Source organism: Pituophis catenifer, unplaced genomic scaffold, assembly GCF_029215685.1.
Source record: "Pituophis catenifer annectens isolate HBS135680 unplaced genomic scaffold, rPitCat1.0.hap2 SCAF_6, whole genome shotgun sequence".
Classification (NCBI taxonomy): Eukaryota; Metazoa; Chordata; class Lepidosauria; order Squamata; family Colubridae; genus Pituophis; species Pituophis catenifer.
In genome coordinates, this window is record NW_027256886.1 from 59,126,420 (window position 1) to 59,143,182 (window position 16,763).

Below are 16,763 nucleotides of genomic sequence, written 5' to 3' on the forward strand. Positions count from 1 at the left end.
CTGAGAGACATCACTTCCTCACCTGTACAATTGGGTAAACCTATAGATAGATAGAAGCTAATTATTAAACAACAACAAACAACAGTAAATTAGTTTAAAACATAATGTCCTTCCTTTTTCCCCCAATCTGGAGATTTTTGAAGGAACAGAACTTTTTAACAGGAGCTAGAGATTCCCCATAACAAGAGACATATCTTCTTTTTTCTTCTATTCAAAATAGTTTAGGCTACTTCTTCTAGCTGATATGCACAACAGGCAACAGAGAGAGGAAGATCTTGTCTTTTCTTCCGCTTGCCTAGAAATGTTTTTTTTTTTTAAAGGATCAACCAAAATCTTGACGGTTCTTTTTCCCAATTTGTTCAGGAAAATATGGAGGATAGAATGGGCACTCCAGCCAGAATCAAGCAGTGTTATAGATACAGGAATGATCTTCCCTAATATAATGGAACTGTCATTTCCGACAAGAACAATCAAATGTTCCTTTGGTTGATACACCTATTGCAACCCTCACATCCTTCATAGCCAGCAAGAGAACAGAAATGGCCCTTCACAGGCAATTCAAAGCTTCAGTTGCCTGCTATTCACACAGCAGCTACCAGTGCCTTGTTACAGCAACCTCTGTCTGAGTAGAGGAAATGGCAGACATAGATAATATCCCTAAACTGATGGAAGATGTACAAGAACATTTCTTGAACAGCTCGTCTTCTGGCAGATTCTTTGCTTTTGAGCCCTGCTGTTATGGCAACAAACCTTGAAGCTAGAAGAACTGTCTAGCATACAGTTAGCACCAGGATATAGGTACACAAACTTGTTTTGAATCAGTTCCTTTTTGTAGAGATACAGCTTTTTGGGAAATATTCCAAATGTTACTTGGTTGCAGCATATAACAAAATATTTTCTTTCCTATGGGCAAACAAAAAACAGAAGGTCTTTTCAGATCAACTGATGTGTAGTGAGACATTTCAAGAACATTTCAGATCCAGATGATCTGGAACATCAAGAATTTCAAGCAAGACTCATTCACTTTAATGAATGTTGTTTAGTTTTCCAAAGTTGACAAACAAAACAAATGTGCCTGTTTAATCTGATGCCAATGCCACTGAAGGTTATTGGACTTCGTGGGAGGCAATAGCCAAAGGCTCTGTTTAGGAATTTGCTTAGATGCCAAGAAAGAAATTTGCGACATCATGTTGTTCAAGACAGATGTCAGTTTTCTGGAGCTTAATGCAATTTTTGTTTGGCATTAAAGAATGGACGGGAAATAATATACTGATGAAAATAAATAATGTTTACAGTATGTAAAAGCTTACCTGAGTAAGCAAGAAAAGACCCATTCCAGGGTTCTCAACAGGGTGAAATAAACTTGCAGCTAATAAATGTGGGATATCTATAGGAATCTCTAGTAATGTAGTGGCTTGGCTAAGCAAGGCCTCTATCAAGTGGTTGAAATTGAATCTCAGTAAGCCAGTTCTCCATCTGCTAATGTTTCAGCTTGGCTTTCTGAATGTAAACTTGTTTGTAGTGAGGTTTGCAATATTTAGACTCAAAATGTTTTCTCAAAGCTTTTGTGTCCAGATACAGGTCAATAATCTGTTTCCCAGTATACAAAAGGCTCTATTTGTCTTTATGCCCATTATTTCTCAGACATATAAGCCCCAATAATTCAAAACATAAATCACACGAATGACAATGATGTCTATGGAAGTCACTCTCAAATTATGTAGTTCATTTTATGAAGAATACAAATCCATTTAGAGTACGCAAACTCCATTATCTGGAGATCTCCCAGCATATCCATTTTAAATGATCCAATGAAATACTATATTGCGGTGGCACAGTGGTTAGAATGCAGTACTGCAGGCTACTTCTGTTGCCTGCCAGCTGCCTGCAATTTGGCAGTTTGAATCTCACCAAGCTCAAGGTTGACTCAGCCTTCTGTCCTTCCGAGGTCAGTAAAATGAGGACTCAGATTGTTGGGAGCAATATGCTGACCCTGTAAACTGCTTAGAGGGGGCTGTAAAGCACTGTGAAGCGGTATATAAGCCTAGGTGCTATTGATATTGCTACTATATCCTTTAGTACTTGTATTATCTCTTAGTTCAAATGTTATAGTGGAGAATAGGGTGTCATTACCATATTGATTCTAATGGCCTTATATGTATTGAGAACAATGCCCTCTTTCATAGCATGGGTCCAGATTATCTGGGAGGGGGCAGTTCTTCTCAGTTACATTAGCCCACCATTAGAGCTAGTAAAGAAGGCAGGCGGGTGCTGTTGGCTAGTGATCTTTGTCTAGTGGGTCCCAGTAAATATGCTTCCTTTGCTGTGGTGGCCAGTTTATGGAACATCCTTATCTATTTTATATTGCCTGTTTTATTTATTGTTGTATGGTAATATTTAATTATTAAATATTAAAATTAAAAATATTAAAACAAAATAATTGAACTTGTGATTTTCTGGGTTTTGTTAGATAGATTTTGAGATAATTACCTTTACTTTGAAGTTTTGTCATAAATAAAGCAATTTCATAGATACTATTTGATTATATTTCTTTCCCATCTATCCACACCCCCCACAACCCCCAATCTTCCCTGATATATAGACTGTAGGGAGATTCTGATGCCAATGATGACGGATCAATTGAAGTATCATTTGGAAAGGCAAGAAGACCTGGATGCCTGTTGCCGATTGCTCAGTAATATTCTTGAAGTTCTTTATAGGAAAGATGTGGTTAGTACCCATTATATATATTTAACTCTGACATTATGAATGTTTAAAAATGTTATGAATAAAATTGAGGCTTAAAAAATGGAACATTTGTTTTTGTAATAATGCCATTCACCTAGATTTCTGATTTGAACGGAAAAAGTGAAAAGCTGGCATTATGGCATGCATTATTTGATCCTTATTTTATCAGATATATAATTTGTTTAGGCACTAAAAGATCCAGAACGACTGGAATGCAAGCATTTTAGTTCTGTTTGCAGTTGTGATAGCTTGATGGAGAACTTTAGACTTTCTCTTAGAGTCTACAGTGAAGCACTACGCTTCAAGATGGTCTATGATGTACTATTCAGTAAAGATGCTGTAATAAAAGTGTAATCTCTGTTTTATAGTTCAGCAGAATTGAGCTCTGGTATTTTTACCCATAGACCAGATTTGTATAGATGACCACTTTTTTTTTTTTAATTCAGTTTAAGGGCTGATTGTTTGTTGCTGCCTTCAGATTGCAATTCCTGACATGCTTAAATTCCTAAAAGAAATAACAAGAAAACCCAGAGGGAACTTGTTTAATAAGCCCAGAGGCACGCAGAGTAGCTTAGGTGAATGGGCTGCCATACAAATTGAACAAGGGATAGGGATGGAGGGATGGATGAATTACATCTAGAAATTAAGGGGCTTCTTAACAATATTCCTCATTTCAGTGAGCACAGTAATACAGAATTAGACAGTGTGGCCTTGTGATTGCTGCTCTGTCTTACTGTTTGTCTGCTATTCTACAAGGAGAACTTTAGATTTTCATGCCATAATCTTTTGAAGAAGGCTTTTTATTTATTTATATTTATTTATTTTAATTCCACCTTTATTATTTTTATAAAAAACTTAAGACAGCAAATATACTTCTTCCCCTTCCTCCTTTCCTCATAATAACAATCCTGTGACATAGTATAGGCTGAGAGTAGGACTTCAAGTCTAGGGTAGGATTAGAACTCATGGTCTCCCAGTAAGTTAACCAACCACTAGACCAAACTGGTTTTCTTTTTTGATTATTTATAAGCATTGATGTTTAAATCAATTAAATCAAACTGCATTAAGATTGTTTCCGGTGGAGTGTGAAGAGTTGATTGAACAATATGATGAACTTGTGGGTGTGGGGCAGGGCTGTGAACTCTTAGCTGGGTGGGGGAAACCTGGAAGCTTTCAGATTCATGTTTTCCCAGATGTGCCAACATGACATCTCTAATAAATTGGAACTTTGAGGAAGCTCAGGTCTCAGAGCTTTATTTTATTGGGGGTGTGAATTTAAAATGCATATCAAATCATAAAATTGTTTTAACTTCTTAAAACGGTGTATATCGTATTGATTATCTCACTAAAAAGAATAGAGAATGCTTCTCTGAGAATTACATGATAATCTAAAGATGGTTGTCCCTTTGTTACTAATACATAACATTTCCCAGATGTCACCGATTAGGAGAAGAATTTTAAAGCTTTCTGGCAATCCCTTTCTCCTAAAAGAATAATTACGATAGTTGCAACCACTCAGGCTAACTAGGGTCTCAGCATATTCCATCCTAGGGAGTTCTAGGAGTTAGGGAGTTCTTAATTTCTTTCTTTCTTTCTTTTCTAACAATATTGTCCCAGTTTTCTAACGTAGAGAAGATTAATGAAAGTCACTGGTAAATAAACCAACAAACTAATGCAAAATTTCCATCTCTGAAATCTTGCATTAATTGGCCAGATCTGACAATTATGATGCTGAAATTGAATGATAAAGACACTGACTAGTGTTCACCAGTAGTGCTATTGTATAAAAATATTATGTGAGAGAAGCTGTTTGGGAAATAAAATATGAATTCTATCTATTCAGCCTCTCAGCATAGGGTTTATTAAGCAGATACTTTTTAAGGCATTGTTATATCCTACCATAAAGTGTGAATTCGACACACCCGGCATGGCAATTCTTTTGTGTGGCTATCAGTAACTGAATTTATTACTGCGCTATATTTCCATTATTCCTAATCTCAATATGTAACTTCATCAGCATGATAATACTTTTGTGCTTGTTTTGACCAAGTTTCTTTTATACACTGAAAGGATTAAGCAAGCAAACTCTCCTGAAACCTGCTTTTTAACATGCAAGATATATAACAGTGGCCTATGTTTTAAACCTCCCTGCGCTCTTTGCAAAATGTGATTTTGATTGGTAATACAATCCAGTGGTGCAGTTTAATATTTACAAAAAAAAAAAAAAAAAGTTGGTTGCTGTGCACCTTGGGGCATAAGCAATTATCTTCTAGTTTCTTTACCTGCTGAGATTAGCAAAGTTGAAGACTTTTTGCTTAGGAAGGTGCCAGCAGACCTGCTGAGAAGGCAGAGTAGGTAAAAGATGAATAGGCTGAACTGAGGGAACTCATTTTTGAATGGTGACAAAAGACCACTTCCTAAGGAATTATTGGGAAATGGAAGAGAATATTTATTGGTGACAAATTTAATTATGAGGGTCAGGGAGCAAAAAGAAAACCTATTAACAAGCACTGGTGATCAAGACAAGGAAACCAATTCGTTGTTTCTTGAATACAAAAACAAATACTTGCACAGTACTGAAGCTTTTCCATTTGTAATTTTTGTTTTAAAAAAATGTAATTTATTAGCAAACGGTAAAATAATCGTTTGAAGAACATCTTCATAAAGTAATGTGCAAAAAACTGCAACAGCCACCATAAGACAATATTAACAAAATTCAATTGCAAGTTTTCATAGGTGTGCATCAGTAAAAAAGGGAATTCTATATGTGTGTGTGTGTTTTATTGCAAGCATTTAATAAGGAATAGCAATATTATTCTAATAGCTCCATTTATTTAAACTTTTAAGTTCACTATTATTATTGGAAAGTACGGTTGGACTAAATTAGTTACAATTGTTGATTTCTTAGCTCTCAACAGCAACTGGTTTATTTTACTATTCATTTATTAAATTTCTATGCTACCCACCTCCCCTACAACTGTGGGCGGCTGGTTGGAGTTATTTTGTTGCAATTTCAATTATTGAAATGTCTTTAGAAGCTTCTCTATATAAAGTACACTATAGTAGTACCATTTGGAAGTAAGCAGTTGGGTACACTCTTTGTACCAATTAGAGTGATTAAATTCTCTTCCTGCTTTGCATTCTCAATCAGATAATATAATATAGGGTTTGAAAAGTAGATTTATGGCAGAGAATTAGGAAGTCATCTACATAGAGAAATTTGTCATTTAAGAGCATCTTGGAACCTTGTCCTCCATATATGTTAGTCCCCAGGTTTAATTCCCGGGCGTTTTACTGTCACCTTTTTGAATTGGTATCTGTGCAGCTGTGCACTTCCACTCTTGAGAGTTGCTGCCATCTGTCCCTTTTTAATAAATTCCCTTTTTAGCAGCTACAACTCATATATACTGCATGAGAGAGTGAGGCCAGTCCTCAATTTTTCAAGTAGGGCTTCACTTTGCTGTTTGTTTGAAATACTCCTAGATACAACACCTGAATACAGATATACCAGTTGAGTTTAGGAGTATCACCTGTAGTTACTATTTATACATGTCCTTAGCATGGAATACATCAGTTTTTGGGCCCTGATTATAAACATCAATAGGAAAAAAAGATGTATTTTGAAAATTATATATTTAAGATCACAATCAAAGAAAATCTACAATTAACCAACTTGCTCAGACTAAAGAAGCTACTTGGATAAGCAATAAAATATTTCGAAGCAACGAGAAAAGATATCCAGTTGCCATGGTTGAACTGTCAAAAGAAAAGAAAATACATATTGCATATATTTGGGGATGTATGCTTGTCCCTTTTAGTTTATCCTACCTACATTAGTTAGAGATGGCCATAGAGCTGAATAATTTTAATAGAATTCCCATATTTGAATGCTGCTTTAGACAATCAGTACATTTGAGCATTGATTTATAGTGAAACTGAAACAAGGATTCAAAATTGTTTGCTGTATACATAAAGCTATTTAATCTTCTTGGCTTTGGGCTATTTCTTTTTGTGTTTTATTTTTAGGGACCAACACAACGACATGTGCAAATAATTATGGAAAAGCTATTGAGGACTGTAAACAGAACAGTCATATCAATGGGACGTGACTCAGAACTCATAGTAAGTACTTTTTGATAAATATACAAAAAATAGTTTTATAATATAGGAAAATGCATAATCCACTAGAGTTTCCTCCTATAGGACCCAATATGTTAACAATATTTTGGAAAAATCCAAATTGCCCGTTTAATTTTATTGGGATTTATACTAAGCAATTTCACATTTCAGATGTTCTGAAAGGTATGAAATTGAACTCTTTGTTCATTCCAATAAATAAATAACACTTTTGCATTTATGCATTTTCACTTTATAATGTCTAAAGATTAAATTAAGAATTCTTCCTAAAATACGAACTATTGATACAATAATAAAGGCCATGATACAGTATATATTATTATTTGCATTGAATTTATTTATTTTTTATTACATTATTTTTATCTGTATTAAAAATATTTTTCTTTAGGATTTCTTCCATCTGTCTCACTTATATCTATCTTCAGAGTTATTTTTATTCTGGGTTCCTTCTGTGAGCTGATGGAGGATGACCACTGAATTAAGATTGAAGGGTTAGTTTATAGAGAGTGACTGATGAATTAAAAAAAAATAATAATAGAGGATCCTCTGGAAATGGGAGAATTGCTATTGCAGGAGATAGAGAAATTTGGTATAGTTGCTGGCTTAAAAATAAATAAAAACAAAATGAAGATAATTACCAAAAATCTTACGCAAGGCCAAAATAAGAAATTAGAAGAGAAATTAGGAATTCAAGTAGTAAAAAAAGCATTTGGCTAACAGCAAGAACATCTTCAATAAAGGAAGATAATTATTTAAAATTATTGCAACAAATTCAAAAAGACTTAGAGAGTTGGGTGAAATTACAAATATCATTGATTGGAAGAATTGCAACTATAAAGATGAACATCCTACCAAAAATCCTATATTTATTTCAAACGGTACCCATAAAATTGGGAAAACTTTTTTGGAAAACTGAACAAAATAATTCTTAAATTTATGTGGTTGGGGAAAAAGCTCAGAATTAAACTAAAACTTCTACAAGATTCTAGAATTAAAGGTGGCTTTGGCCTCCCGGATTGGGAACTCTACTATCAGGAGGCAGTAATATCATGCCTCAAAGAGTGGATGAATTTAAAAAATGGAAGAATACTAATGATTGAGGGACATGATTTACAGAGGGGTTGGCACGCCTTTATCTGGGAGAGAAAGAACAAAGCCCACAAGTACTTCCAGAGACATCAGGTGAGAGAAGTCCTATTAGAAATTTGGTGGAAGTTTAAAAGAAATTTTTATACAGAAGTTCCCAGATGGGTATCAATGATGGAAGCCTTGATTTACCCCAATTTAATTGACTTAAACAAAATAGTAACCTATAAAGAGTTGTTGGACGGACAAGGAAATTTGAAATCTAAACAAAAATTATTAGAACAAAGAATTAAAATAGATTGGTGGCCTTATCTACAGATCCAAACAAGATACAAAAAAGATTTAGAACTATATGGATTCCAAAATGAACCACAAGAAATGGATAAAATATTAATAGGGACTGATGAGAAAATAATTACAAAAACATATAATTGTCTTCTCAAATTTAAAATGGAGGAGGAAATGGTGAAAGAAACAATGATAATTTGGGCGAAAAATTTTGGATATAATATAGAATTAGAGCATTGAGAAAAAGTATGGGGAGCAAATTATAAAATGACGTTGTCAGCTGCCTATAAAGAGAATATCTAGAGAATGTTTTATAGGTGGCATTTACCCCCAGCGAGATTGGCTAAGATGTTTCCAAATAACCCACCGCACTGTTGGAAATGTAACCATCAACAAGGGACATACTACCACATGTGGTGGACATGTCCCAAAACCAGAGATTACTGGTTAAAAATTAAAAAGTGGTTGGAAGAAATCACTTAGCAAAAAATTGACATGAAACCAGAACTATTTCTTTTGGGGATTATAAAAGAAAAAATGAGTAAAGATATTCAATACCTCATGCTTCACATAATCACTGCCGCCAGAATTTCATTTGCCCAAAATTGGAAACAACATGCTCTATCAAACATGATGATCATAAAAAAGGTACTAGAGTGTGCAGAATCAGATAAGTTAACAATGAAACTCAAAGACAGAGAGGAAACGATTTATTACGAAACATGGAACAGATGGTATAATTGTCTGGAAAAGAAATCTAAAATCAATGTATAATGACTGTTAAGAGAAGAAATTATAGTGAAAATGCATTATTCAATGTGTAGTAGGTATGTATATAATGTAGTGATTATATGAATTATATGAATAAGTATGTAACAAACAAAATGCATATGTATCTAATTGGCCAAATGATAAAATGGATATTACCAAAGATGCTGGTATTGGAAAGCTGTAAAAGTGTAACTAAGATTTTAAAGATGTAGATGTCGAATAAACTGGTAGCAAGTACATAAAAAAATGAATGAAAAGATGGTATTAAATAATCTATACATTTCACAAAAATAAAAGCATAATAAATATTACAATATAACTAATGTAATCAGCTAGTAATCAGTGTAAAATGAGTAATCAGATGAAGCCGGTCTGTCTTGATTTTAGGGTTAGTTTTAAAATTTTAATATTATTTTAATTGACAAGTTTTAAATTATGGGCCAAATTTATAAATTATTTTAACTTTATTTTTTAACTGTGATGTTTTGTATAGATGTTTTTATCTTGGCTGTTCACCGCCCTGAGTCCGAAAGGAGAAGGGCGGTATAGAAATTTGAATAAAGTAAAGTAAAGTAAAAGTTGCAATGTAAATGATTAAAAACCGTAAACTTTACATGATAAATCAGAAATTAAAGCATAATCAATGACAAAATTATATAAATTCCGATAAAAAGAAATTATATTAAATTTTCATTCTTGCATATCCTTTTGCAATGTAAGCATCCTTTAATGAAAATATTTAAGCATAAAGGAAAGTATGATATGTACTACTGTGGAAGCTCTGAATTTTTAATTTTCAACAAAGTTTTGCTGAAGAGAACCTTTCTTCAGTGAAGCTTTGTATGAAGCAACCCCTCAAAACATTTCCATTTTTAGTCTAGAACTGTTCAGAACAGATTTTTTTATTAGGACCCTTTTTTCTATTGCTCTCATAGAACACAAGAATACAAGTCTGACTTTACTGACATGACATGATTCTTGTTTCTTCAATTATTTATATTAGTTTCAATTAAATAATACAAAATAATTGTGAATATGGAAATATTATTATATAATTAGTCCATTAACTGTGCTTTACTGTGGCATATATGTTTTAGCACTAGAAAAATTAAAACTTATATTTTAAAGAAATGTTGGGGAATGAAACAGCCCCCTCCCTTTTATTGTTTGTATTTTAATGTTTGTATTTTAATGAGTCTTCTTGGGTGCTAAAACTTTTCGAAATCTTAATTGTCAAGTAGTTATTTGTTTTACTGTTATTGTTGTTTTAAACTTCTAAACAAGAAAAGGGAATAGAAACCTCTCAGAGTCCTTGGGCATATAAGCACTGTTAACTAAGAAAGAAAATAAATAAAATGTTTGGCTATAAGTTAAAACTATCAAAGGAGAAAGAATGTTTTTGTTCTCTTTCAATTTTGTATAATAGTTTTCTGATTCTATCCAAATTATAGCCATCTTAGTGTTAATTTGTTATCTTTGCCTGGTTTAGCAGTACTTGAAATTGTCTAGATGCTTTAATTTCTGTTTCCTTGAAGATATTATTGGCACTGATTGAGCTTTTTAATGTTTGGATCCTTGTCTAGTAATATTTGTTTGTACAGTTTTGTCTTGCTGCTTAGAAGTTTTGTTGATGCTTTTTGGAGGGAAATAACATGTGATCTTTCTATTCTTTTAAGCAGCAGGCTGGTAACTTTAAATCCCTGTTAGCAGGAGGAAAATGGGCTCATTTAGAGCAGCATTTTAATGATTCCCTTTGGATGGAAAGAAGGGAAAAAAGCAATATGCCAGCAAGTTTCAATTATTTTGAGATGAAACAATCCTTTATAATTTCTTTTGGATAAAGTTTGAAGTTAATGACTGATAAATTAACACTGTCTGGAAATTAAAAGTTAGTTTCATTGATATTTTATGCTATAAACATAACATTTTTAGACTGTCTTGTATGTTGATTGGGTTTGAAGTTCAAAAAGTTTAATTACAAATGGTGTTAGCTGAACTCAAGATGTAATCATTGGTAATACAAGATCACTGTCATATATTTGAAAAATAAAACGAATTGGATAATGCGCTGGAAAAGTAAACTATGTATTTTCTAGCAGTGGTTGAATTTATTCCACCAGAGCAAGTTCAGAATATGTGATCTTCTATAACCCTTACCATCATTCAGAAGAATTAGAAAGCAGCAGTCACCAAATTAGATTCACAGACTGTGCTAAACAATAATCTCTGTTTTATATTTACAAGTTATTGTATTGTATTAACACAGACATTGTGGCTTGCAACTCATTGTTTATGGCTCAGTACAGTGAGAGACTAGCCAATGATGAATTTTGAAGCAAACCATGAACTGTATACATGAACCTGCTCTTTAAACTTTTTTTTTAATAGCAGACAAGCATTGCCATGTATAAGGACTAATGTCTTAAAAAAAAAAGAACCACCAGTTCTCAGGTTAGACAGAATTATCAAGTAGCTAGCACCTAATCTCAAAAATTTCACTGATCTGAAAAAGTCGCCAGAGAAGGTCTAATTTTTGAACCCATACATGTGCGTGCGCACACACACGCACATACATATCACACTTATTTAGGTTTTTTTGTGTTATCAAAAATTCAATTAACTGCCATTGATACTGTTTCAGAAGTATTATAATGGAACACTTCAAGCTATTATACTGGGCATAGCATATTCCTGGAAAGAGCATTTGAGATTTGAACTCTTTGTGGCACAGAATTTCTGTCAAATTCATTTCAACCAATCATCAAAAAATGAACAATGAGGTCATCCATGGATGCCATTGCATTCCAGTAAAATTAACTTGATGAAATGATAAACCAAATAGGATTGTATGCCTGTTACCATCTTACTTCTTTTTCTCAAGGTTTTTGAAGAAATTGTGAAAATCAGTGTGACCTTTCCTTAATAATCTTGTGCATTGCTGAGAAGCTAATTAGTTATTTGTTATCCTTATTCTATATTTTAATATTATGCTATGTAATTTATTTTCCTTTGTGATTTATAGCTTTATAAATTTAAGATTTGATTTGATAGATTTTGCACAGGCTTGTCTTCTGTTGCCTGAAATCTAGCAAATTCTATTTGAAATATTAGCTTTCAGTAGACATTTATTAGCAAGTACATTTATTAAATATGTGCATTTGGAAAATGAGCAATAACTGAGAAAGCAGTACAGTTGAACAGACCATAAGTATTTAATGAATGCTGACAGCACCAAGAATTTTAGAGGAGCACTTACCTTTTATGATTCAATGCATTTCTGAATGGAATTCATTCTGGCAAAATCAGTGATGATTCACTTTTATACAAGCAATTATGTAATAACAGTTTTTCATTGCAAATATACTTTAGCATGTATCTTCTGACCTTCCACGGATTCATGTCAAATTAATTATTATGCTTTTTATTCCTCCTGAACCTGATAAGAGTATGGATTTGACACTGAATCAACAGGTGGCACACTTGACTGATCTTCTCTGAGCTTAGAAAATAAGCACTGGTTAGTAGTGGATGGGAGACATCCCGGAGACCCAAGATCTGTAGACTAAGCTGGCAAACTAAAAAACTATTCCAGAAGAAAGCAACAGTACCATTCCTGTACTATTGCCACTAAAACTATATGTAGGTCACTCCTTAAATCATCATGAGATTGATATGAAGGTACTCAAGTACTACATGATAGTAAAAAATGGTTATAAAAAGTAACACTTAATTCTTAATAGCTAAGGACAGATCTTTTTGCTCTCCACACACATTTGATTGACTTAGAATAGTCTTGTGAAAATTAAAATGAATAAGAAAGGAGCAGCATTCTCAAAACTGATACCTTAATCTAGATCTTTTGAAGATCTTAATTCTCAATTCTACAAGAATTTCTCCCAGGAAAATAAGCTTAGTGTTAAAACCTTAGCATCATGATGTGGCAAGTGTATACTTATGAGTAGTCCAGGGGTGGGTTCTACTTACCTTTACTACTGGTTCGCATCGTGCGCACGCAGATCACATATGATGATGGCCCGGTCAGTGGGCGGAGACTCCTTCCAGATTTACTACCGGTTCTTGTGAACCGGTCCAAACCGGGGGCAACCCACCACTGGAGTAGTTTTTACACAAATGTGAGCTACTATAAACCTGTCTTTGTTCATAATGCTAGTTATTTTTTCAAAGAAAATACAGCTGAAAAGATTTAGGTGAGTTCATGTTTAGAATAATACATTTTGTAAAATTGCTGATTCTCTATTTTTACATTCATCAAATTGTCTTATAATCATCTTAAAGACAGGAGTTGCTTTTCCCAGTGTTTGACCTCACAGTTTATGGCTAGCTCCATACTTCTAGATAATGGCTAGGTAATACTTAAAAATTAAAGGAAAGTAACTATTTAGGAAAATATGATTGAAAGATGAACTGATTATTCCCTGTACTTTAAATTAAATCAACAACAAAAAAAGTTGTGACAACTTAAATCTGGAAATTTCAAGCATAAATACATAAATTCAGGTAGTTGAAATAAAGAAACTTTAACATGAATATTATAGATGTGGCCAGACATTGCACTTTTGGTTTAAATCAGTTATTTCATGAAATTCTAGTTCTCTTCCAATCATGTTATATTCCAAGGCTAACTGAGTTTGATAGGGCAAGATAGTAACACCAATGGACAAAACAAGGACATAGGAGCAAATCTTCAGTCATTATGCTAAAAGCAGAAAAAGTTGAGAAACCAGAAGACATTTCTTTGCTGCTACTTCAGGATAGGAAATGAAATAGTTTTTTCAAAACACTATGCAGATTTCAATAGTGTAATTTTCCCCTTGATACAGAAATTTAAATTATCATAGATTGCAGTGGTGCTGCATACAGCATTTACTGATCCAAGAAGACATATATAATTCAGAGGATTGGTTAAGAAATCTTAAATTATTAATTGTTGTACTTTATTGCTGTTCAAATCGAGGGCTGTTCATAAAGGAAGACTGAAATAGTGTGACTCAAGATTTAGCGATGAATATTTTTCTCAAAACTAAATCAGAAATCTAATCACATACAATACTTTTGTTCACACACTTATTGCAAAGTCATAGACAAGTTAATAAATTTGGCATTGAAAAGTTCTAAATATAATCCCCAAGGCTGAGGCCTTCCCTGAGGGTCACACACCATACAGATTTGTCCTAATTTTGTCCTATACGTCTGTCACTGCTACTGCTGAATTTTTCTTGCTAGTGCAGTGATACAGTAATAGTTTCAGTTTTCAACATTGCTACTAAACATTTCTGTAGAATATGCAATTTTCTTAGGAATTACATCCTTAAGTTTGTCTTTGGAAAATTCAGATTTTCTGGCCCTTTATTTTGACACTTCCCTCTCCAAACTTAATCACATGTTGAAATCAACAGAGATTTCTTTACTTCAATTTCAGATTGGCAATATTAAATCTATGCCATCTCCCAGGTAGCCAGTGGTCTTCTGTATCACTTGTTTTGGCAATTTTAGGCTTTGCATCCAACTTCATAAATGTTGACAGCACTGTAGCATTTCTCAGGACACAACACACAACTAGCTTACTATCCTTAAGGAATATCGTGTTAGTAGATAAGATGTGGGGGGTCTGGATTTTTTTCCCCACTTACTTGCTGTTATTTCAGCAGAGGTGCTTGCATATTTGAGCATTATCTGATTAAGTCACTCCACAGTAACCTTTAAGATGGAAGGTTTTTTCACATTTAGAATACAAGTATGCTGTTAGTAAAATTATTCTTTGGAATATCACTGATGGGTTGTGCCAAACTGTTCTTTGGATCCTGAACTTGCATACGCACATGTATACGCTTTGTATTTTCTGCTAAAGCACAATATTTTAAAAGAAACACCTTTTTGTTATACATTGCATTTGATTGCATTATTTCCATGGAACTGTATTTTGCTTGTCCTGAAGTATGTTTTTAGGCAAGGCACTTTTCTCATGAGAATTACATTTTTTTAACCTGAGATGTTATACTTGATGAGTTGAATGAACCAAGTTGATTCACTAAAATAGAAGCAATGTGGCTTGTACAGTGTTAACCATTGGACATAATAGCCATTTAAATTTTCCTGAGTTGCAGTGTATGCAGTCTAGGTGACAAAGTGTACTCAAAATTCCCTGCCAAAAATATAGTGCCATCTCTTTAAATTTAGTTTATGTTAACATTAGGGAGATAGAAACCAAGTTTCTACATCTCTCTATTTCTTATAACGAATTTCAACAATATCTGGAAGCTCACATTTCCCTTCAATTTTGGTTTAACTTTCTGTAGAAGTTAGATATTATTTTTGGTATATTTTTGGTTTGATGGCACATCTCCAACATATTTAGGGTTGTGAATATAGTTCTGGCCCTTTAACCTTGCAAAATCATATGAAGAAAATGTAAGGAAGACAAGCTAATTCAGTAATCTTTGTGGCTGAAGATTTGAACTATAATCTTTTAATCATTCAATACTCCTTCTATTGTGCCATACTTGATCTGTTCACAATTAAATTACATTTCCTCATCTTAGTTTATTTTTTAATTCAGATTTTATCATTCATTAAAATCTTAACTTGCTACTTCATGCTAGGGAGAAGAACAGATTGTATAAATCTCTAGATTTCTTTTATGGAGTTATGTTAATTTAATTAATTTATAAAATTAATAGTCTCAAGATTAAATTGCAATTCTGCATATGTTTTCTAATATACTGACAATTACTGTATTAAAGACTAGGTTGGCTCTAATTGTTTTATATTTTTTCTCATTGAAATATTTTCTGGATGGCATTTTAACAGTACATGAATATATAATATACTGTTTATCGGACAGCAGTCACTCTGTTCGGGTTACAGTACTGCTATTTAACACAATCTTATGTGACTTTTAGTACACTGCTGAGCTGTGCAGGTTTTTATTTAGATACTACACATGGTGTTTATGCATATGTTACAGTTAGTCTGAGGGATATATATTGGGATTATAGAAATTAATGATACTGATGCTGATTAAAAGTTCATGTATTCAATTTATTTATATGCAGGTAAAATAACTTAATAATTTTTCACTATTGAACTCCAAGAAATAAGGATAGGATTCAGATTAGAAAGGTCACCTAGCTAAATGTTAGAAATGAACATTCATTAAATGTATGGATATTATTTCTAATCTTTCAGTAGCAGAGAATGCATGTAGTTTAGGATTGAACTATGAAATCCTTAGTGCTCTCCAAGTTTGGTTGTTTGCTTGCAGATATTTCATTATCCAACTGGTTAACATCATCAATGCTAATGAATGTGAAGTTTGCTCCCTATTTATATGCAAGAGCTTGCCTGCCAAAATTGGTGGAGATGTAGTTTTCTACTTGGCAGTTCCTTGATTTGGATATTGTTTTCTATTTGATTGTTTATCTGGTGTTAATCTCTGCTTATCTGGGTGTTGGTTGCTGCAGATCCTGTGTTCTGATCTTTTTGTTTTCTTCTTAGCTTGGGTGTAAGTGTGCTTTGACTCTAGGTGTCTAATTTTTCTAAGCTTTATTTCAAATAAAATAAATCCTAATTTAGGTATAAAAAGATGGCTGAGTAACATTGGGCCAGTTACTCTTTCTCAGCCCACCCCATCTCACAGGGTGGTTTTTGTGGGGAAACTGGAAGGAGGAAGAAGTATTAAATATGTTCATTGCCTTGAATTATTTATAAAAATA

At 33.2% G+C, this 16,763-nt stretch overlaps 1 protein-coding gene across 1 annotated transcript in view; it reads left to right on the forward strand.

Annotated features, from left to right (window-relative positions):
- Positions 1-16,763, forward strand: part of DOCK1 (dedicator of cytokinesis 1) — a 437,647-nt gene that overhangs the window by 118,848 nt on the left and 302,036 nt on the right. The window contains exons 26-27 of the mRNA XM_070945964.1: positions 2,603-2,730; positions 6,775-6,870. Of these exons, the coding sequence (XP_070802065.1) occupies positions 2,603-2,730; positions 6,775-6,870 (224 nt within the window). The remainder of the gene's footprint in view (positions 1-2,602; positions 2,731-6,774; positions 6,871-16,763) is intronic.